Source organism: Notolepis coatsorum (assembly GCF_963971535.1).
Source record: "Notolepis coatsorum genome assembly, chromosome: 16".
In the NCBI taxonomy this organism is placed as follows: Eukaryota; Metazoa; Chordata; class Actinopteri; order Aulopiformes; family Paralepididae; genus Notolepis; species Notolepis coatsorum.
Window position 1 is genome coordinate 88,925,523 of NC_140180.1, and position 24,621 is coordinate 88,950,143.

Sequence of the window (24,621 nt, forward strand, 5' to 3'; positions counted from 1 at the left end):
CCCTCTTTTCTTGATCCTCCAATCACAACTGTTGCTTCCCACAATACTTTACTTAAGATTTATTTTTACACACATTTTACCTATAGGCTATAAAATATTGCAGCCCCCTGTAATTTGGATACTGTACTAGTCCATATTGTGATTAAATAAAAACAGCCCTATTTGTAGAATAATGGATTCACTGTGCAAAGAGAGAGGTGCTGAAAACTTGTGTGTGTGTGTGTAGGCCTGCCGCGATAAGCAATAAATCGATTAATTGCTGCGATAATTAAAATGAATGCAATGATTTTGACGGGCGCGATTAATTGCTATTTGCGCGTTTGTTTTAATGAGGCGGAACCAGTGCCGCTTGTCAGTCACTGTCCGTGTTGGGAGGCGGGTCGCTGACGTTACTAGAGTACAGCACGGGAGCCCCGTGGGGCAACGCCACAGCTTAACTACATTTCTCAATAGTGTGGCTCCTTTTAACCAAGTAGCATTATTTGTAGTGTAACGTTAGCTATTTTTAGACCCAAGTAGTTACTCGCTACTGCCCGGAGAAACTGGACTGCTAAATAAAGATGAAAGATAGAGCTTTGATTCTCATTCCATGCTAACATTAGCTAACAAACGAAATACAACGTATAGCATAGCTACAAGTACAACACAGAATAACGTTAATACAATTACATGCATCATTGTTTACAATGAACGGGTGGGGCTGGTCAAAGGACTGGACACGGGGACAAGTTAAACACGAATTAATTTATTATAACACTCCGGTAGTTTCGAGTCGTGCTGCAGTGCCTACGCACCACAGCTATTCTATTATATACTGCTTTGACGCTTCCTCCTCATCGTTGATTGCCTGTAGTAGCTGCATCTAACGTTAGTAGCTAACGTTAAAACTAACCTAAAGTTAGTTGTTCACCAACAATCTCAACATTTGTTATTAGCTCAAAAACAACCGGACGAGACATGTTGTCGGCTCATATGTTCTGCTTAGGATAATCGCAACAATACTTCCGGTCCGGTCGGTGGGCTTCAAAATAAAAGTCTAAAACCGGAAAAGACGGAGCGGTGGGCTTCAAAATAAAAGTTTTGGGAAATAAATTTCTCAAAAAAAATTCTCTAACCGGTCGCAATAATATCGCTTATCGCGATATTTTCGGGGGCAATTAATCGCCCAGCAAAATGTGTTATCGTGGCAGGCCTGTGTGTGTGTATATCATACTCTGTGAGCTCAGTCAAAGGAAGCCACAATTGGGTAAAATGTTGAGGTATTTGTTTAATATCTGCCTTCCATCTAATCTCGCACCATTGTGGTTCACTAATCCCACATAATGATGATGATAATTAGTACTTTATTGTTTTCAGAGGGGAAATTATTTGCTCTGCATTTGACCCATCCTAACCACAGCAGTGGGCTGCCACAAGCGCACTCGGAGCAGTTAGCCGTTCAGTGTCTTGCTCAAGGACCCCTTGAGTCGCTGCCGGGATCGAATCGGCAACCTTTCCCACCAGGAGAGGGAACACAAATAAGAAATAAATATGTACTTGAAACAAGTAAAGTAATCTACCCGTGCAGTAAGCAAATTTGGCTTGGCAAGATTTCTTGAAATAAGTAAAAAAATATCTAGGGTTCTCTCTCCTGATTGGATACAGTGGGAAGGGATACCAGAAAATGTATGTTCTGTTACTGCAGAGTGGAGGGACTGGGAGACCCACGTTACTGACCAAACACTCTATATCAGTGATGGCTGTTGGAATGTAGAGCTATTTAACACTTGTACCTTTTTAATGAAAGTATACAAGTGGCATTCTGGCGGGTTCTACTCTTGGACAGGCAGGCAGGCAGTTGTGACAGGCAGGCCTTTGGTTGTGCCAATGCACCCTGCTGTTGCTGTAGGAACAACCTACCAGGTGTTGTCAGGGACACAACTGTTCAAAGGCTAATGAGTTGTTTTATTTCTCTTTATTACACAGAAGAAGTGACTGTGGTTCAAGAAGACTTTGGCCATGAAGACAGGATGTGTTCTCCATAAAGAGACATCTTACTGGCATATAAACACTAACGAGACCCATGAAGACAGGATGGGTTCTCCATAAAGAGACATCTTACTGGCATATAAACACTTAACGAGACCCATGAAGACAGGATGTGTTCTCCATAAAGAGACATCTTACTGGCATATAAACACTTAACGAGACCCATGAAGACAGGATGGGTTCTCCATAAAGAGACATCTTACTGGCATATAAACACTAACGAGACCCATGAAGACAGGATGGGTTCTCCATAAAGAGACATCTTACTGGCATATAAACACTAACGAGACCCATGAAGACAGGATGTGTTCTCCATAAAGAGACATCTTACTGGCATATAAACACTAACGAGACCCATGAAGACAGGATGGGTTCTCCATAAAGAGACATCTTACTGGCATATAAACACTAACGAGACCCATGAAGACAGGATGTGTTCTCCATAAAGAGACATCAGTTAGGCTTGATGCCAATACCATTGTTGTCAAAAGATGTGATTTGGTCAAGAGGGTGTCCGCGGTATTTCAGCAGATTATTTTCTTTTTAAAACAATTTGTTAATAATATTGCAGCGAGCGTTGTCTGTATCTAGCTTTGTAAAGTGTAACAACAATTGCAACAGTTTTCGGCTTGCCAAACCCCCCCGACTGCTTTGTTGAATCAAGTCAAATCCTAGGTACGCGTGTATTGTGAACGTGAGGCACACTTCATAGGTTTCGTTTAGCTGTAAACGAAACGTTGACGTCATCGGACTTAAACATTTAAAAAATGTTAAAACAATAAAAAATAAGATTTTACAGTACCGAAATGTGGCACCGGCGGATCTCACGTGAATCGGTACTCTGTAGTACCGACGTGATTCGGTACCCATCCCTAACTAGAACCACGTGTCTGTTCCTCCTCCATCCCTGTTGTTCTAGTTCTGGTTCTAGTACAGGTTGTAGCACTAACATGTTTCATATTTAGATTTTTATTATTGTGGACCGAGCACTACTTCTATAAACTAGGCCTATTATTGTTTGTGCATTATGAGGGAAATTGAGCTACATTTGAATGTTCTATTAATTGTATGTAGCTGTGGGGTGGTAATGTTCTTACAGTGATGTGGTAATGTTCGTACTGGTAATGTTCTTACTTCTTACTGTGTGTACTGTATACTAGAGGAAACACTGCATGAATATACATGATGGAAGAAGAGTTTGGGACTGCTTTATATTTACATTTAGTCATTCAGCTGATGCTTTTATCCAAAGCAACTTAAAAAAAAATTGTACAACAAGTCAGCAGGAGGGGTACACCTCTGGTGGCTAAGGGTAAGAGGTATTGTTTGTCAAACGGTGTCGAACTTGAGTGCTTCACTCTTGAGTGCATAGTAGTAGAGACATAGTAGGTAGTAGTATAGGCATCATAGCATAGTAGTATAGACATAATAGCAAAGTACATAATAGTAAAAGACAGTAAGTTAGTTTAAACATTTTTGTATTCAGGTATTGATTGAAGAAGAGTTTTTAGTCGACGGCGGAGGTTTTGGGAGGGTTTCAGCTGTCCTGACTCCTGACTGGTGGGAAGTTCTATCCACCATTGTGGAGTGAAGACAGAGAATAGCTTTTCCTCATCTTCAAAAATACTTTTGCCTATTCCCTTAATGGCTTAATGGTTGGGTGTGTGTTTGGCTATCTATGTTCACTCTCTTCCTCTCTTCTCTCCTGTGTCCTTCCTTGCCATTCCTCTCCTTTCCTCCCTTGTTTTTTTTATTTCCTCCTGACCCTGCTTCCCTTGCTCAAACCCCCCTCCCCCCCTTGCATGTCAGGCATTTGTGGCCAATGCCGTGGTCGCTGGACGAGGTGAGGCCCGCCCCTTTCTTGCTCTTGGCCAATAGCGGGACCCGTTGGCAGAGGGTTCCTACTGGTAATGTGGGCTTCTTTCTTTTCTCTTTCCTGACTTGTTTCTTGCATCTTTCTTAGGGCTGATATACATGTTGGGGCATTTGACGAGATTTTGCTCCATTTAGGCTTTTCACACAAATTGAGAAATATCGTGTCACAGTTCAACGGACGGTAGTGAGATCTAGAGAATTTGTGTGGGACAGCAAACTTGGCACAAAATGAGTTAAAATGTCTTGTAGTGTAAGCCCGCTCTTACTGACTCACAGTGATGTCTTTGGGCTCTTCTGCTTCCGAGATGCTACCGATTGTTCTCCCCTCAGTGAAATCAGTCGTGTTGTAACCTTTGTTATAATAATTGGTAACAATCTTCTGTGTAATTTGGCAGCTCTTTCTTGTGCTTTAATCATCCACAAACCAAAATCCTTTCTCCTAGAGCGGTGGGTAGGAGACTAGGTTTATATGTACACTTAACAGCAGCAGCTCACTGCGGTCGCTGAATGTACGTCCGCACTAGGGCTGCACGATTAAGCGCAAGGGAAAAAATCGCGATCTCGATTCATAGACTTATGCGATCTAATTTCTAAATCACGCCGATTCTGATGTATTTGCATTTGCGTCAAAATGGAGATCAGTTGCATTAAAACACTTGCTCCTATGCATTCACGTCACGCTGCATTAACGTGTTGACTTATTTGCTTCGGAACAATCCCAGTTGCGATATCAATCACACTTACACGATGTAAAGCAAAACACACTATTAATTCAACATTCAATATATTTTCTTACTTTTGTGTTGACTTAGTTGTCGCCAGATTCCTGTTTTTGGGTTCCAGATGAGAGATAGGAGAGGTTGTCAAATGACCCCTGGAGCTGACTGACGAGAGCAAAGTGGTGTAGCATAGCAAAGCTAATGCTAACCGTTTCATGTATGTGAATGGGAAATGCTAAAACAATTAGCGCCATACTCCGGAAGGTGTAGTTAAATGCAAAGTGCTGCGACGCACGCGTGACCCGTGCATGCGCGTAAGAGAGGAAAAGAGACGTTATTTTGTATGTTACAAGAGTCTTTTAAGTTTAAGTCAAGCACTTTGATATATGTTATGTTGTCTGTTTAAGAAAGAGTGCAATAAATGTTTTTATTGAAAAAATAAGAATCGTGTGAGAATCGTGATCTCAATTCTTGGGGAGAAAAATCGTGATTCACATTTGAGCAAGAATCGTGCAGCCCTAGTACGCACTGTTGTCATCACAACATTTAAAGTCTGGGTAAAGCAAATTCATATATTTGTTTCTAAACACATTATACATGTTAGAAAACAGTTGCTGAAAACGTGTGAAAAGACTGAACTATGTAGTACTGCATTGTGGAGTCAGATCTTTAAACAGTTTTTCAAAATTTTTTTATTGATTTTTGGTGTGGCCTGAAATCATGGTTCGATGACACACTGGAGCCATCCTTAGCATAGCCGCTCCCCTAACACTATACAAACTAGAGCGCATTAGCATGGTTTTCCCAGGGTTGATGGTAGCTCTAAGGCAGACCTGGGCATTGTACGGCCCGCGCGGGATGATTCTGACCGGCCCGCGAAAGATTACATGATAATTTTTTTTTTTTAATTAAAACCAATCTTTTTTTTAATTTTTTTTAATTTTTTTTTTTAATTTTTTTTTCATGTCAACGTTCACACGCACAATATACGCTTACCTAGGATTTGACTTGATTCAACAACAAAGCAGTTGGGGCAAGCCGAAAACGGTCGAAAGTGTGGTTATTTGAAGTTTGGATTTCTTTTTTCACAACTGAGGTAGGCCTACTGTAGGTAGATTACATTTTTTGAGACTAAAGTACAGAAAAAAGGTACCGTTGGGTACCGGTATCGATTCACAGGTACCGGTACCGTATCGGTTCAAATGTGAACGGTACCCATCCCTACTGAACACACAACTGCAGGGCAAGGGCATTTTTGCTCATGAAATGCATAGCCATGTGAAAGCCTTCATGACAAAGTTGCAATTAATTTCAAGGCAACTAGGCAGCAACAATCTCAAACACATGAAAACCCTGAAAGAAGTCAAACCATCAGCTGATCACCGGCACAGGTACTCATCCATGTTGGGAGCACTGCATGATGAATTTTCAAGGCGTTTTCAAGATTTCAAAAAGGTTGAGGATGAAATGCAGCTGGTTTCCTCTCCCTTTACCTGCAGTGTTGATAGTGCACCCACTGATGTTCAGCTTGAACTCATTGACCTGCAGTCTGATTCACTACTGAAAGAGCACTTTAAGTCAGCATCACTGCTAGAGTTCTACTCTGCTCTCAAGGAGGAGAACTTTCCAAACATGAGGAGACATGCTCAGAAGAGGTTGGTTCTCTTTGGATCCACCTATATGTGAACAGACATTCTCAGTCATGACGTTTACCAAGTCCAGGTACAGATCCTCTCTCACTGATGAACATCTGCCAGCTGTGCTTCACATCTCCACCTCAGACATGCAACCTGACTTTGATGGACTTGTTAAAGCTCAACAGAGACTGGATTTATCACACTGAATGAAAAAAAAGAGCTGAAGAACACTGAAATGTGGAAATATAACAAGTGAAATGGGACACTTGATCTTTTTTTTCCCTTTTTTTTGCACAGTTCTGAAAACATTAAATGTTTAATATAGGCATGTAAAGTAAAAAAGGCTACTGGGACACTTTTCTTTACACAGTTCAGTGACATGTCTTGTTTATTTTGGCTATAAGATGATGTGATGTCTTTAGAAAGCTAAGAAAATCCTTGTTTCAATAGTATATGAAACTCAAAATAATAACTTTATTTGTATAGCACTTTTTCATACATGCCCTTTGTTATTAATGTTTCACATTTTGTTTATCATTTTGGAAATAAATTCTATTTGAATAAATGATATTTTTGAAAGCTAACCTCACCTTTTAATTGCCAAATAATAACATACACTCTTACCAGGGGTCAAAACAATGCCATTTACTGCTTTTTATATAGAAATAAAATGTATATTATGCATAATTGAGTTTGGCATTTTGGCCCGGCCCTCCAACATATTTTCAGTTGCTCATTCGGCCCCCCGGGAAAAATAATTGCCCACCCCTGCTCTAAGGTGTAGCATAGCAAAGCTAATGCTAACCGTTTCATGTATGTGAATGGGAAATGCTAAAACAATTAGCGCCATACTCTGGAAGGTGTAGTTAAATAAAAGCAAACTAACCTAGTTTGCTAGTTAGTCAAGCTTTCTAACCAAGTAGGATGCATTTGATAGATTTGGTAGTTTATAGCTAAACGTTTGAGTGATTTGAAAAGGAAAAATAAAATGGCACTTGAGATGAAAGGGAGCTGTCGATCAAGTGTGACCGCACCCCCACAATCCAAATACATGGTCCGAGCAACCAGATGAGCTGTGTTTTATAGTAGTTATTAGGGGTGTAACGGTACACCAAAACCACGGTACGTACCTCGGTTTTGAAGTCAAGGTTCGGTACGGGTTTTCGGTACATGTTCCACTCAGGGGTGATGTAGTGTGCAGTAACTAATTGTACTTGTAGGGCTGTCAACGAATATTCTATATTGAAATTAATAATCGACTTGTAAAAAAAATCAAATAATAATTATATTAGATTGTGAAAAAAACAGCCCCCGGTGGGCGGTCGTTAGTGGTTAACATACCATTCGGTACACAGCCGTTTGGTACGGTACGGTACACACTGAAATGGTTTGGTACATTGGTACGTGTACATTTACACCCCTAGTAGTTATTCAAGTTTTTAATCATTCATATTTGTCTGGCTGATTAATTACACATGTTCTTGTGGTGTTCCACTCATGAACACGTTTATTACTTTCCTCTGACTTTAACAAATATATTCTAATAATATCTCACACATGGGTTACCTTTTAGTCTATGTGCCACATTCAAAACAACCTCTGCCTACTGGAATGCAAGCTATATATGAAATCAGCAAGGTGAGCTTCAGACGGTCTGATCACATCAATGTGTAGCCTAGCAACTTGTGTTATCTAATCTCTGGAATGGAGCCGTTGACCAACGTTGTTATTTAAGAGTCATGGAACCCAACATAATAGACTATTTTTGGCAGTTAAATTAGGATGGCGTGTCAAATTCAACTCGGGTGAAGGGGGGAGGGGGGCCAGTTGACAGCATTTCCTTTTTTATTGATGTTGAACTGTTGAACTGATGCTGTAAAACTGACAAAAAAGAAAAAATATCCAATAAACATATTGTTTAAAAAAAAATCACATAAACACTGCACAAACCAAGTCCTGGGTCTGGGTGATGCCTTGGTAAATGTAATAAAACGTTACGATAAATGATACAATAGTTGTCATTTGTTATCATTTATAATGAGTTGTAGAAATGTGCTTTGTTCAGGCACCTCTGCAGGTTAAATGTAATTGGTGAGTTTCTATTGGTGTCTAGTACCTCACCCGGCGACCAGTTGACTTGTGTTCTCATCCCTCGGTGCACATCGCAATATTATTTATAGGCCGCGTCGCCCTAATTGCACAGTTGATTGTCGTCTGGCAGGACGAGAGGAGCCGGTCAGGTGAACTGCCTGTCAGATAAAGATGGTGAAACCTGAGCCCCTTGCCTTTATGTCTCCCTAAAAGAAAGACGCTCTGTCCTGATTGAGACGGAACAAAATGCCCCGTCTCCCCGCCCCCATTGGCTTCTTTACAGCGAGAGACATCCATAGACACCTAAGCGCATCAGCTCCAGTTGATGCCCCCTGGGCTCATTCAGACGGGGCAGGAGAGGAGGGAGAGATGAGGAAGGACAGATAAGCCCTGCATTGAAGGAAGAGCTCCAAGTCTCGTTGGTTGAGAGGGTTCAAGTTAGAGTTTCCCCCACTGTCTTTCCAAAGAGGTTACGGTGGTATTGAGACCGGTTTCACAAAGGGATGAGGATTTGAGGATTCGCACAAAACAAGGAACGGCACACAACGACCTGAAAGAGCGATAATATTGGGGCGATTTATGCTTGGAAGTGCTAATGTCTAAAGGAAATTCTGAAATCTTGAAGAAAAATAAATACTGCATTGCTGTATACTCCTTTAAATGATCAGGGACGAGACTGGGACGAACCTTGAAGTATTAATTAGGGAAAGGATGCTTAAAATGTGCCACATGCGCAACACTGCTGTAAATGATGCTCAAAACATGTCCCATGCACAACATAATGCTGTAAAGGATGCTCAAAACACGCCCCATGCACAATATAATGCTGTAAAGGATGCTCAAAACACAGCCCATGCACAATATATAATGCTGTAAAGTGTAAAGGATGCTTAAAACATGCCCCATGCACAATATAATGATGCTCAAAACGCCCCCCATGCACAATATAATGCTGTAAAGCAGGGGTAGGCAACCCTAGGCACGCGTGCCTGCATAGGCACGCGGGGGCATTTGCATAGGCACAGGGGGCAGCACTAAAAATAATAATTTTTTTTTAATAGTGAACTATTTTGCACTGTTGTCGCATTTATCTTGTTGAAATCCTCCCACAGGTTCTTTTTACTTCCACATATTTAATTGAGACCCTTTATTTGTTTATTATTTCAATTTAGCTGGAAATACATTGCTACATCATTCAGTAACATTTGCAGAGCCTTATAACAAAAACATTATTACGGTCACCATTGTGACCAGTGGGATTAATCAACAAATTGTATAATTTATTTTTCTATTTCATTGAACATTGCACATGTTAAAAGCCATTTTTTTACTCAAAATGTGAGTATTACCAAGTCAACTTGTGTTCTTAAAACAATGACAATAAACATAGTTTTATTAGGTTGAAATAATGTGGTTGTGTACTTATTTTTCTGTTAACTTATTATGGATTGAAAACTGAAAACCTTAATGCACAGTAACTGAACTCAATATTTTTAAGTTCTGGTAACTAATAATTTTTTTTTTACAGTGTAGTCTTGCGATCAATCAAAACTTATTTACACGATATACCTCACATTCACCCTCCATTCACATCCTGGTGTTCTCCATTAGGCCTGTAGGTGGAGCTATGACAGCACACGTACAGTACACACACCGATGGTGTGTGATGTGTCCAAAAATGAATGGGCAAATGTGAGTGAAATGGTCGCACTGTATGCAGCTGTTTGTCTGCATTGCATTCCCCCACCCCCCAACTCAGATGTAGGGTTGATACAACCATCATAATAATATTGTTAATAATAACAATAACAATAATGATGTAATAATGTAAAAATTATCATTAAAAAGACCTGATTATGAGAAAAAAATTACGATGCATGGAATATTGTTGAGGCACACTAGTTACAACTATATTTCAAACAGGCACTCCATGTCAAAAAGGTTGCTGACCCCTGCTGTAAAGGATGCTCAAAACACAGCCCATGCACAATATATAATGCTGTAAAGGATGCTCAAAACACAGCCCATGCACAATATAATGCTGTAAAGGATGCTCAAAACACTCCCCATGCACCTTTTGCTTTAGATACAACAGGATCTTGTGCCTTTTCTTCATGATTCAAATATTCCAAGTTTCTGAAGGGCTGAGGAACGTTTTACGCTCCTAAATGCTTGTAACATGGAATACTGCCTTCCAGATTGCGTCTCTCAAAGAGGGGAAATTCAAACTCTCAGTACTTCTCAAACCATATGATGCCATATGGCACATGTCTGTTTTACAGTTTTGTGAGATGATGTGTCTTAATAAATGTCTGGTTTGCTTTTTGGGCAACTGCACCCTACTCACTTGTGTTTGTCAAAACAATCAGCCGTTCTTCTCTTCAGACCCTGTTGTCCTCTTCCTAACCAAGTTTGAATAATGACTTACTGTAGGCTGTACTTCATCCATTAACACTTGACATGGACCATTTGTCATAATGATTACTGTGTGTAGAACTTGCCGTTTGTCATAATGATTACTGTGCAGTTGGACGGTGTAGAATTCCCCTTTTGTCATATAAATACAGAAACAAAATGACAACCTGTCATAGCTGGCACAGTTCCTACCACTAGGTCTATCATTCACATTGGCCATAACTATTTAGTGGTCACATTGTACCACTAGGTCTTATCATTCAATATTGACTATGACTACTGGTGACATTGTTGGATTTCAGTTGCACCTTGAGAGAAAGAAACCATTACTAATAAAAAGGGGAAAACATGTATGTATATTAACCCTTTCACTACCACACTACAGAAAGTTACCCTTTCACTACCACACTATAGACAGACGGTTAGGTATTTTCTTGGGGGACCCACATCTTTTTAAAGGTTTTTTTCTTGGGGGACCCACGTTTTCTTAAGGGTCTTTTCTTGAGCCACCCATGTCTTTTTAAGGGTATTTTCCTGAGCCACCCATCTCTTTTTTTAAGGTTTCTTCTTGAGGGGCAGTGTCTTTTGTTTAGGTTTTTTTTCTGATCGACCTCTGTCTTTTTTAAGGGTTTCTTCTTGGGGGACCCATGTTTTTTTTGAAAGGTTCTTCATCTGGACCCTTCCTTGATGGCACTGCAACCATATGACCGGAATTGGGACCAGGATTCTTCTCTGGTCTCATCATGACGGCCCATGTGTTTTTAATTTCAAACACATCATGACTCAGCCTTGGATTTTATAGACCTTGCCTCAGTGTCCATTATGTGGCCTTTTGCCATTTGACACCCCTCCAATTAAGCATTGAGGCTAATTAAATTGCTAAAATGGCACAGATGAAAGCAACCCATAGTTTGAAAGTCTTCAACTGGCGTTTTTTAATCATTCCCTTCTCTCGCTTGGAGCAGGACGGGGATGTGATCTTCAACCGGGCCAAACTGCTCAACATTGGCTACACAGAGGCTCTGAAGGAGTACGACTACGACTGCTTCGTCTTCAGCGACGTGGACCTCATTCCCATGGACGACCGCAACACCTACAGATGCTTCAGTCAGCCGCGGCACCTCTCGGTCTCGATGGACAAGTTTGGCTTCAGGTAAGATCATCACCTCGCTTCTCTGACTTTTTACTTTGAATAATGGACTGCATTCTTTTTATTATCCCCACAGAAACATGCAGCTTGAGGCTTGTATCACTCCAGACCAGGCTGCAGAAACAAATTAGTGGGGGGGCATAAAATGTTCTCGGGGGGGCACAATGGTTTTTCAACACGGGTTCCCTTTTATACGTTTCAGCATTGAGGCTTGTATCACTCTCTCTCTCACAGAAACATGCAGCCTGAGGCTTGTATCACTCTCTCACAGAAACATGCAGCCTGAGGCTTGTATCACTCTCTCACAGAAACATGCAGCTTGAGGCTTGTATCACTCTCTCACAGAAACATGCAGCTTGAGGCTTGTATCACTCTCTCACAGAAACATGCAGCCTGAGGCTTGTATCACTCTCTCTCTCACAGAAACATTCAGCCTGAGGCTTGTATCACTCTCTCACAGAAACATGCAGCTTGAGGCTTGTATCACTCTCTCTCACAGAAACATGCAGCCTGAGGCTTGTATCACTCTCTCTCACAGAAACATGCAGCCTGAGGCTTGTATCACTCTCTCTCACAGAAACATACAGCCTGAGGCTTGTATCACTCTCTCTCTCTCACAGAAACATGCAGCCTGAGGCTTGTATCACTCTCTCACAGAAACATACAGCTTGAGGCTTGTATCACTCTCTCACAGAAACATACAGCTTGAGGCTTGTATCACTCTCTCTCACAGAAACATGCAGCCTGAGGCTTGTATCACTCTCTCTCACAGAAACATGCAGCCTGAGGCTTGTATCACTCTCTCTCACAGAAACATACAGCTTGAGGCTTGTATCACTCTCTCTCACAGAAACATGCAGCCTGAGGCTTGTATCACTCTCTCTCTCACAGAAACATGCAGCTTGAGTCTTGTATCACTCTCTATCACAGAAACATGCAGCCTGAGGCTTGTATCACTCTCTCTCTCACAGAAACATTCAGCCTGAGGCTTGTATCACTCTCTCTCACAGAAACATGCAGCCTGAGGCTTGTATCACTCTCTCTCACAGAAACATGCAGCTTGAGTCTTGTATCACTCTCTCTCACAGAAACATGCAGCTTGAGGCTTGTATCACTCTCTCTCACAGAAACATGCAGCCTGAGGCTTGTATCACTCTCTCTCTCACAGAAACATGCAGCTTGAGTCTTGTATCACTCTCTCTCACAGAAACATGCAGCCTGAGGCTTGTATCACTCTCTCTCACAGAAACATGCAGCCTGAGGCTTGTATCACTCTCTCTCACAGAAACATGCAGCTTGAGTCTTGTATCACTCTCTCTCACAGAAACATGCAGCCTGAGGCTTGTATCTCTCTCTCTCACAGAAACATGCAGCCTGAGGCTTGTATCACTCTCTCTCTCACAGAAACATGCAGCCTGAGGCTTGTATCACTCTCTCTCACAGAAACATGCAGCCTGAGGCTTGTATCACTCTCTCTCACAGAAACATGCAGCCTGAGGCTTGTATCACTCTCTATCTCTCACAGAAACATGCAGCCTGAGGCCTGTATCACTCTCTCTCACAGAAACATGCAGCCTGAGGCTTGTATCACTCTCTCTCTCAGAAACATGCAGCCTGAGGCTTGTATCACTCTCTCTCACAGAAACATGCAGCCTGAGGCTTGTATCACTCTCTCTCACAGAAACATACAGCTTGAGGCTTGTATCACTCTCTCTCACAGAAACATGCAGCCTGAGGCTTGTATCACTCTCTCTCTCACACAGAAACATGCAGCCTGAGGCTTGTATCTCTCTCTCTCTCACAAAAACATGCAGCTTGAGGCTTGTATCACTCTCTCTCACAGAAACATGCAGCCTAAGGCTTGTATCACTCTCTCTCACAAAAACATGCAGCCTGAGGCTTGTATCACTCTCTCTCTCTCACAGAAACATGCAGCCTGAGGCTTGTATCACTCTCTCTCACAGAAACATGCAGCCTGAGGCTTGTATCACTCTCTCTCACAAAAACATGCAGCCTGAGGCTTGTATCACTCTCTCTCTCACAGAAACATGCAGCCTGAGCCTTGTATCACTCTCTCTCACAGAAACATGCAGCCTGAGGCTTGTATCACTCTCTCTCACAGAAACATGCAGCTTGAGGCTTGTATCACTCTCTCTCACAGAAACATGCAGCCTGAGGCTTGTATCACTCTCTCTCTCACAGAAACATGCAGCCTGAGGCTTGTATCACTCTCTCACAGAAACATGCAGCCTGAGGCTTGTATCACTCTCTCTCACAGAAACATGCAGCCTGAGGCTTGTATCACTCTCTCTCACAGAAACATACAGCCTGAGGCTTGTATCACTCTCTCTCACAGAAACATGCAGCCTGAGGCTTGTATCACTCTCTCTCACAGAAACATGCAGCTTGAGGCTTGTATCACTCTCTCTCACAGAAACATGCAGCCTGAGGCTTGTATCACTCTCTCTCACAGAAACATGCAGCCTGAGGCTTGTATCACTCTCTCTCACAGAAACATGCAGCCTGAGGCTTGTATCACTCTCTCACAGAAACATGCAGCCTGAGGCTTGTATCACTCTCTCACAGAAACATGCAGCCTGAGGCTTGTATCACTCTCTCTCACAGAAACATGCAGCCTGAGGCTTGTATCACTCTCTCACAGAAACATGCAGCCTGAGGCTTGTATCACTCTCTCTCACAGAAACATACAGCCTGAGGCTTGTATCACTCTCTCTCACAGAGGGAATGAGCTTTTCAAAGCCGCCGTCATGTTATTTCAACCGTTAGCCGACAGAAGAAAGCCAGGTCGTTAACTGTCGGCAGGTAGGTACTTAAATAATCCCCAGGAGGAAATTGGTTAATGCGGTAAATGGCAACAATCGCGAAGACAACATTATGCTCCAAGAAACTCCTTATGGACGCTGCGACTTCCTCAAAGTTATGCCCTGCAGACAGCTTTGTTCTCTTGTTAAAAACAGGAATGCAGCCGGACAGGGTCTTTTTTAGTTAAAGGCCCAATCCGAGATCCATGTGAAACAACTGGGTTGCCCCACCGCCAAAATATACTAAATAGGAATGGGGACCTTTTTTCATCCTCTAGCTCAGGGGTTCTCAAACTTTTTTATACCACGACCCCATTTTATTTAGGAATTTTTTTGGCGACCCCACACTTAATGTATCGTGGAATTTCAATGTGGAATTAAGGAATATCAAAATAAAAGCACACGTTGTTGAACTTGATCATGCATATTTATTATACAATTGTATTACAGTAGATCGGTCTACATGTAACGTATGTGCATCAGGGATATATATGCACAATGTATAGTACGGTAATGTTTTTTTTTTTGTAAGTGCTTTTTTAATTTCCATGTCGGTTGTTAATGTGTTTGTATGAGTCTTTTGTATGTTTTATATGATGTTACGAAAAAGACAAATCTTGGATGTTGCATATTATGCTGTGGAAAGATGTCTTGTGAATATTGGAAAGATTTGTGCAAAAATATCAATAAAAAAAATAAAAAAAATTGTATTACAGCACTATGTTATCATCAATACACATTTATAAAACAAGGCATATTTAGCCAAAATATGTTGCCAGAACATACTTCTTTATCACTGTCTCCTACGCATGACCCCAATTTGGGTCGTGACCCATAGTTTGAGAACCACTGCTCTAGCTGATTGTTTTATTTTTGGTATCTGGGCAGTCCATTTGTTTACATGTTTTATTTTTGGTATCTGGGCAGTCCATTTGTTTACATTTGTATCACGGATTGTGGCTTTCAGTCTCGTCTGGGACTTCTCCGGGACACCTCTCATATTTGACAAACGAGAGCCCTTCTGCGTCCGCCTTTTTCTTTTTGCGCATCTTATCTTCATAACCTAAGAACAGGGCTTCACTTTACACAATTTACCAACCAGAGTTGCTATTTTAAGGCGAGGACACACGTGAGAGTGCAGCAAAGCAGTGAAAAAATAACCTCTGATTATGTATGGGATTACACTTGATGGGTGTCTTAATACCGGTGGTGACGGGGTATCGTGACACTCCCCGTTTATCGGTTGGCTGTTGAGAGGGAGTTATGATGGTGGTGGTTCCCAGAGGGACACTGTCCGGGATAGGCCTAGGCCACATCTGATGTGTCACAATGTTGAGATCCTTCCTTCCATTTGAAATGCTCAAACCTGAAAATGTTATTTTATGGTCTGCTATCAGATTACCTGTAACCTTATCATTATTTGTCTTTATACTTCCTCGTTCCTCGTTCTCTGTAGTGCACAGCTGGTTCTCAACCTTTTTCTTGCCAAGCACCCGTAAAATTATAGACATTAGACTGCCAACCTCCATTTCCCCCCTCACATTAACATTTAGTCTCGGTTAACCCCATCTTAGAAGATATTTGTTTTTAGAAATTATTAGAAATTCCATAACTATCTACCCTACTGTAGTTGAGGAGATGTCAGACAGTAGAGGGAGTGAAACTTATGATCTGGCAGAAAATTCAGGCATCATAGCAGGAGGGGGAGGGGAGGTACAGGTAGTAGAAGACATGGTATAGGTTATAGAATTATAGTACAGGGAAGTAAAAAAATTTAATAGAATAAAAAAAGGCAGTGTAAACAATATAACAATATAATTAACTCTGGACATGCGCATATGGGCAACAAGGTGCAAGATGAGGGTATGTATGCCCTCTCAGTTATATTTGCCTTACAAATCAAACAGTTCCCAGTTCTGGGGACCCCCTGGAACCCCCTCGAGGACCCCTGGGGGTTCCCAGACCCCACGTTGAGAACAACAGCTGTAGGGCCATACCTTTTTTTAAAGAAGTAGTTCACCCAAAAACCTATTGAACAACTCAAAAGCACAACATCTCTTTCCAGAAATGATGACCCAGTTACACTGGAGATAAATCCACAGGCCTCGCTGTGAGCGGTTTCATGTTAGGAGCTCACATGATTGGATTCTTTTGTTGGTCACTGTGGGGTGAAAATTAAGCTCTCAGGCCTCGACACTCAGTGTGCTGCTCAGACGACCCTTTTAACATGGAGGCAGGTCTGAAATTCACTTAAAGAGAAGTCGGTCGTGTTATTTTAGTCAAGTACTTTGTACACATGCCACTGATTTATACCTAATTTGATTGTCTGCTCGGTGAATAGCTGAGGGCTTTTAGAATGCCCTCACATGACGTCCCCTCTGGCATAGAGGGTGTGTCGGAATAGCTTGGAGTGCTAATCTGTTTATGGCAAACACAGCCTGGTTTAGGGACGGACACATGGCCCGGTTTTTGAGACAGACACACAGCCTGGTTTAGAGACGGACACACGGCCTGGTTTAGAGACGGACACACGGCCTGGTTTAGAGACGGACACATGGCCTGGTTTAGAGACACACGGCCTGGTTTAGAGACACACGGCCTGGTTTAGAGACCGACGCATGGCCTGGTTTAGAGACAGACACACGGCCTGGTTTAGAGACCGACACACGGCCTGGTTTAGAGACACACGGCCTGGTTTAGAGACCGACGCATGGCCTGGTTTAGAGACAGACACACGGCCTGGTTTAGAGACAGACACACGGCCTGGTTTAGAGACACACGGCCTGGTTTAGAGACCGACGCATGGCCTGGTTTAGAGACAGACACACGGCCTGGTTTAGAGACCGACGCATGGCCTGGTTTAGAGACAGACACACAGCCTGGTTTAGAGACACACGGCCTGGTTTAGAGACCGACGCATGGCCTGGTTTAGAGACACACGGCCTGGTTTAGAGACCGACACATGGCCCGGTTTAGAGACAGACACACGGCCTGGTTTAGAGACACACGGCCTGGTTTAGAGACACACGGCCTGGTTTAGAGACACACGGCCTGGTTTAGAGACACACGGCCTGGTTTAGAGACACACGGCCTGGTTTAGAGACACACGGCCTGGTTTAGAGACCGACACATGGCCTGGTTTAGAGACAGACACACGGCCTGGTTTAGAGACAGACACATGGCCTGGTTTAGAGACCGACACATGGCCTGGTTTAGAGACCGACACACGGCCTGGTTTAGAGACAGACACACGGCCTGGTTTAGAGACCGACACACGGCCTGGTTTAGAGACAGACACACGGCCCGGTTTAGAGACGGACACATGGCCTGGTTTAGAGACCGACACACGGCCTGGTTTAGAGACAGACACACGGCCCGGTTTAGAGACGGACACATGGCCTGGTTTAGAGACACACGGCCTGGTTTAGAGACACACGGCCTGGTTTAGAGACACACGGCCTGGTTTAGAGACAGACACACAGCCTGGTTTAGAGACAGACACAGCCTGGTTTAGAGACAGACACAGCCTGGTTTAGAGACAGACACACGGCCTGGTTTAGAGACACACGGCCTGGTTTAGAGACACACGACCTGGTTTAGAGACAGACACACAGCCTGGTTTAGAGACAGACACAGCCTGGTTTAGAGACAGACACAGCCTGGTTTAGAGACAGACACACGGCCTGGTTTAGAGACAGACACAGCCTGGTTTAGAGACAGACACACGGCCTGGTTTAGAGACAGACACAGCCTGGTTTAGAGACAGACACACGGCCTGGTTTAGAGACAGACACACGGCCTGGTTTAGAGACACACAGCCTGGTTTAGAGACAGACACACAGCCTGGTTTAGAGTTGAGCATTACATCACGCGACAGAGTGTGTTATAGAAATTAGATCACGCCTATGAGTGGTTGTTAGGCCCCCATAGGCGTGATCTTATTTCTATAACACACTCTGTCGCGTGATGTAGTGCTTTTATACAATGGCCGAATTCATCCAACCTTATTGCTATACAATAAACACACAGTAATTGAAGCATAATGGAGATTTATTCACAAAACCATCCGCAGAAAAAGTAGGTAAAAAAAATTTAAAAAAGTTTCCTCCGTGTGAAGTTGCCTCTGTGTCTAGAAGCAGCTGGGAGGTGCGGTGTTTCAAAGCATGCCATCTAACAAAACCAATTACATAATCCAACATTGTGTAAACAACTAACATATTACAGTTAACGGTATCTTTTTTTAATTATTCGTTATGAATATATCCATACTTCCATTGTGTCCGGGACATCCAGTGAAATCGCTTTGTGGTGCGGTGTTTCAAAGCATGCCATCTAACAAAACCAATTACATAATCCAACATTGTGTAAACAACTAACATATTCCAGTTAACGGTATCTTTTTTTAAAGGGGCTATGCACTGCTATTCCTAGCACTATTTGGGCAACTTTACACAATTCCTGTTAGTCTATTGAAGACATATGTAATTTTTTTTTTTAAAAAATTCATTGTTTTATATTTCTAATCAAGTACTCGAAACCATCATTTTTCAGCCTCAAGAAATCAGGCTGTTATGGCCTGGCTCCGCCCATAAGCACTTTGAGTGACAGTCAGACCACAGTCTGCACTGGTAGAGGGAGGGAGGGAGGGGGGGGGGAGAGAGAGAGAGTTCAGTTCAGAGTTTTTATTTGCCACATGGAATAATACAATCATAGTTTCTTCATTAAAAAATCATAAATAGTCATTCCATGGACAAAAGGAGCAGGAAGAAGAATACATCTTATAGTTACCTGCCCCTTATTCCTAAACTAACATGTATTTTCTTAATGGTCGGCGTATAACCTTATTTACACAAATAATCATTTATACCATGAGAGAGAGAGAGAGAGAGAGAGAGAGAGAGAGAGAGAGAGAGAGAGAGAGAGAGAGAGAAAAGCCCCTCCCTCTCTCTTCCTTTTTTTTCTTTCTATCACTCTCCCGTTCAGAGGTGTGTGTCGCACGGACCTCCGTGCGGCAGGTCCCCCCCCCCCCCAAGTGCCCCCTCTCTCTCCCTCCCTCCTTCTCTCTTCCTTTCTCTCGCTGATGAGACGGGGCAACTTTTTTCTTTTCTTTCTTTCAATCTCCCGTGTGGCGCGCGGCCGGCAGGTACCCCCCCCCCCCCCCCAAGTGCCCCCTCTCTCTCCCTCCCTCCTTCTCTCTTCCTTTCTCTCCTTTCTCTCCCACTCGGCTCTCGCTGATGAGACGGGGCAACTTTTTTCTTTTCTTTCTTTCAATCTCCCGTGTGGCGCGCGGCCGGCAGGTACCCCCCCCCCCCAAGTGCCCCCTCTCTCTCCCTCCCTCCCTCTCTCTTCCTTTCTCTCCTTTCTCTCCCTCTCGGCTCCTCTCTCTCCCTCCAAAGCGCACGGCCCGCAGCTTCACTCGCTGTCTAGTCTAGGTAGAATGGGGGCGGGCATTAGCTCCAACCACAGAGCCAATCGCATCACTGTGCACTATCCACAGCGCCCAGTGACGTGACTCGGGACTTCAAATCAAAATGACCCGATTTACTAGAGGCACAGAGGGGCTGGGCTGAAACGGAGCAATTCGCCAATATGGTATTTAGACCCTAAAACACATTGATACGAACTCCTATTACTATAATACAATGCTAGAGACTGAAAAATGACATTTATAATGCATGGGACCTTTAAATTATTTGTTACGAATATATCCATACTTCCATTGTGTCCGGGACATCCAGTGAAATCGCATCGTGCGACAGTGTCCTTTGCAGAGGCAGGTTGCTACAAAGCATGGCATCTAACAGTGAAGTTAGCGGTTGTTATTGGAATGATTGATTGATTGATTGAAAATGTTATTACCAGATTGCAGAATGGGTACAATACAGTACAGCTCAATACACACAATTGTTAAGGGGATGCAGACCAGAGAAAGACTTTCGTCTTGTTTACATCAGGGTCCCCCATTTTCAATACATCATAACATATATGACAGACAGTGCTACATCTATACATAGGTTGCTTCAAAGCATGCCATCTAACAGTGAAGTTAGCGGTTGTTATTTGATTGATTGATTGAAAGTTTTATTAACAGTGAAATGACAGTGTCCTTTTGAAGGAGAGGAGGTTCTACAACGAATGCATCTACAGCTCAATACATACAATTGTTAAGGGGATGCAGACCAGGGCCCTGTTCCTCGTACCTGGCTAACTGTGTTAGCCGGATAATTTTCAGGATAGCTTGACTTAAGCCAGACCTTTCCCCGACGTCGCATTGTCTAAATCGCTATGGCAACATATCAGAAAGTTTGAACCTGGTCGAGGGCAGGGTTTAGTTCAGTTAGCTGGATAAACCATGGCCACACCCTCGCAAAGAAATGCTAGCTCCCTTCCTGAAATAATTCTCACAGTCTAGATCCCATTATACCATTCTGAATTATGTTTTTGTGCTTCGTTCTTCTAGAGGGGGCTTTTGAAATGTAAAATAATAGACCTAAAATGCTGATAATAAATTAACTTTGTCCTAAATAATGCACGTCATATATACGGTGCTTGCGAGGTGCGATACACACACTATGTAGTTATTTTAATAACGCGGAGCATTGCAAATGTGAATCCCGCCGGGGATATTTTTAATGAATGAAACCTATCGGGCGTTTGACTCTGATTCGTTTCATATTCTCCGCTGTTGATGTATTTGCTTAACGGAGCGCCCGGATTGTGTTTCATTAAAGCATAAATTGAAGTGTATTTATGCGTGCCGCGTGAGCTGTGGATTATGAATTACGAGGAATCTGAATCTGTGGATTGTTGAATTGTATCACTGTCACTCACACGTTATTGTGATATTGTAACTGGGATTAAAATGTCTGAGATGCGCTGTTTGACGGATTTGAGAAATTGAATGAGCCGTTGACGTTTTGACGAATGAATTTGAGAAAATGCATTTATCTGTTTAAGCACCGTTATCTGATGATGAACATGAGGTGTCACTGGTATAAACCAAAGGTTAATCAATTCCTTCCTGATGTCCGAAACAGATTAAAACCTGATTAATAGTGAAACTGTATAGCCTCCCTCCAAGCCTCTCTGACACCGTTATTTTGGGGGTCGCGCCTTGAAAACGTTGTTTATATATAAAGTACATATAATAATGCAGGACCTGCTCAGAGGTCTTTAATTGGCATTGGCTATTATCCACAACACACACACACACCGGAACACACACGCATGCATTGTCTGTAGGATCGCTGATGCGATTCGTCTCTGCGATTAACCCATCCCGTCGTCCTTCCCCCCAAGGGCAGCCGGGAGCAGACAGGCGTCAACGTGAGCCGCGCGCCAGGGGACCAATCCAAGTGCTCCTGTCCGTCTTCGTCAAGGACGCCACAGCGTTAGCGATCTGTTGTTGTGCATGTTTTTCCATTGGGTTTATCTTATCGGGGGGGAAACCCTTGCGAGCACGGGGAGAACATGCAAACTCCACACAGAAAGGCCTGGGAGATACCCCACCTGGGTACCTGGCATCATGGAAACCTGGTCCCCAAGCGGGAATCGAACCCTGGACCTTCTTGCTGTGAGGCGACAGTGTTAACCACTACACCACCGTGCCGCTTGATACCTAAGCCAAGCACATACAGTACAGATATCCTCATAAGTATCTATTATTTCGTATCAATTAGATACTCTTTGGGCTTGTTTGTATCTACTTATTCTGAAAGAGTAACAAATTATTTTCGCTAGCAAGATCTCATTAGATTATTCATTCCATTAAGCCTACTGCCAGCAGGCACATTTAAAGAAATATAATCTGATTGATTGGGGTAATGAGGGATTTAACATTAGCCTATAGATTATGCATTTAACTTTTCGGCGAGGCTATTGAGCCGTACTGTATTGTACCCGTTCTGCAATCTGTTAATAAAGTTTTCAATCAATCAATCAATCAATTCCGTTAGAAAATCAGGATTTCTGCGATCGACACCTGCTGTCTTTTCAGGTGAGGCGGCCGCGCGCAATTATCCTGAGTATCAAGTCTGGTTCGAATTAACGAGACTGAATCAGCGTTCGAGGAACAGGGAAAGCCCGGATTCAAACATCGGGTTAATTGAATCTGGATAATGGGACTTTTGATCGACTTAGTTGAACCAGGTACGGGGAATAGAGCCCAGAAAAAGACTTTCGTCTTGTTTACATCAGGGTCCCCCATTTTCAATGCATCATAACATATGACATACAGATAGACAGTGCTACATCTATACATAGGTTGTTTCAAAGCATGCCATCTAACAGTGAAGCTAGCGGTTGTTATTGGATTGATTGATTGATTGAACATTTTATTAACAGTGAAATGACAGTGTCCTTTTGAAGGAGAGGGAGGTTCTACAACGAATGCCATCTAACACCACACTTCCCGCGATTTATATTTTGTTTCACAATGAGTCATGACCAACCAATTACATAATCCAACATTGTGTAAGCAACTAACACATTCCACGTGACAGAATCGTTTTTTGCATGAGTCGTTATGACGATATCAATACATCCATTCATAAAGATTATTGTCCGCCATCTTGGTTTCATTCCTAAAAACACAAACGGCGGAGTGATTCGGAAACAAAGTAATTCGGTTGTTGGCGGGTTCTGGGATCACGTGAGTGTGTTACGAGAAATAACAACGGCTGAAAGAGGTGTTTCAGCCAATCAGAATCAAGAAATTTGCATGCCATTGTATAAACTGGTTTAGAGACCGACACGGCCTGGTTTAGAGACTGGTTTAGAGACTGGTTTAGAGACTGGTTTAGAGACTGGTTTAGAGACTGGTTTAGAGACTGGTTTAGAGACCGACACACGGCCCGGTTTAGAGACTGGTTTAGAGACCGACACACGGCCCGGTTTAGAGACTGGTTTAGAGACCGACACGGCCTGGTTTAGAGACTGGTTTAGAGACTGGTTTAGAGACTGGTTTAGAGACTGGTTTAGAGACTGGTTTAGAGACAGACACACAGCCCGGTTTAGAGACTGGTTTAGAGACCGACACACGGCCCGGTTTAGAGACTGGTTTAGAGACCGACACGGCCTGGTTTAGAGACTGGTTTAGAGACTGGTTTAGAGACCGACACACGGCCCAGTTTAGAGAGTAGAGACTGGTTTAGAGACCGACACGGCCTGGTTTAGAGAGTAGAGACTGGTTTAGAGACCGACACAGCCCGGTTTAGAGACTGGCTTAGAGACAGACACACGGCCCGGTTTAGAGACTGGTTTAGAGACTGGTTTAGAGACAGACACACGGCCCGGTTTAGAGACTGGTTTAGAGACACACAGCCCGGTTTAGAGACTGGTTTAGAGACAGACACACGGCCCGGTTTAGAGACTGGTTTAGAGACTGGTTTAGAGACAGACACACGGCCCGGTTTAGAGATCGGTTTAGAGAGACACACGGCCCGGTTTAGAGACTGGTTTAGAGACACACGGCCCGGTTTAGAGACTGGTTTAGAGACTGGTTTAGAGACAGACACACGGCCCGGTTTAGAGACTGGTTTAGAGACTGGTTTAGAGACAGACACACGGCCCGGTTTAGAGACTGGTTTAGAGACACATGTAAGAGTCGGTGAGAAAAGAAAGGGGGAGCATTGTGGGGACAGAAACGTACACGTTCTTATAAGAATTTGGCTCGGCAGCAGCTTTGGTGCTTAAACCTCAAGGAGGCCTTGATGTGCAGATCCGCATTTGGTTTGAAGTGGCGAAGCTCTTTAGCGTATTTTGGACCACTTCGTTTAGGCTGAGAGGGATTTCGGGGGGTGACTAGGATGTGATGACATTTAAATGGATACATTTGCATCAAAGTCTCAACTCTTATGTTTCCATATGAGCGTGTGATGGGAAAG

At 43.0% G+C, this 24,621-nt stretch overlaps 1 protein-coding gene across 2 annotated transcripts in view; it reads left to right on the forward strand.

Moving 5' to 3' along the window:
• The window catches only part of b4galt1l (DP-Gal:betaGlcNAc beta 1,4- galactosyltransferase, polypeptide 1, like), an 88,842-nt gene that overhangs the window by 43,614 nt on the left and 20,607 nt on the right, over window positions 1-24,621 (forward strand). For both annotated transcript variants that reach the window (XM_084331507.1, XM_084331508.1), the window contains one exon: window positions 11,731-11,918. In XM_084331507.1, coding sequence (XP_084187633.1) covers window positions 11,731-11,918 — 188 coding nt within the window. The remainder of the gene's footprint in view (window positions 1-11,730; window positions 11,919-24,621) is intronic.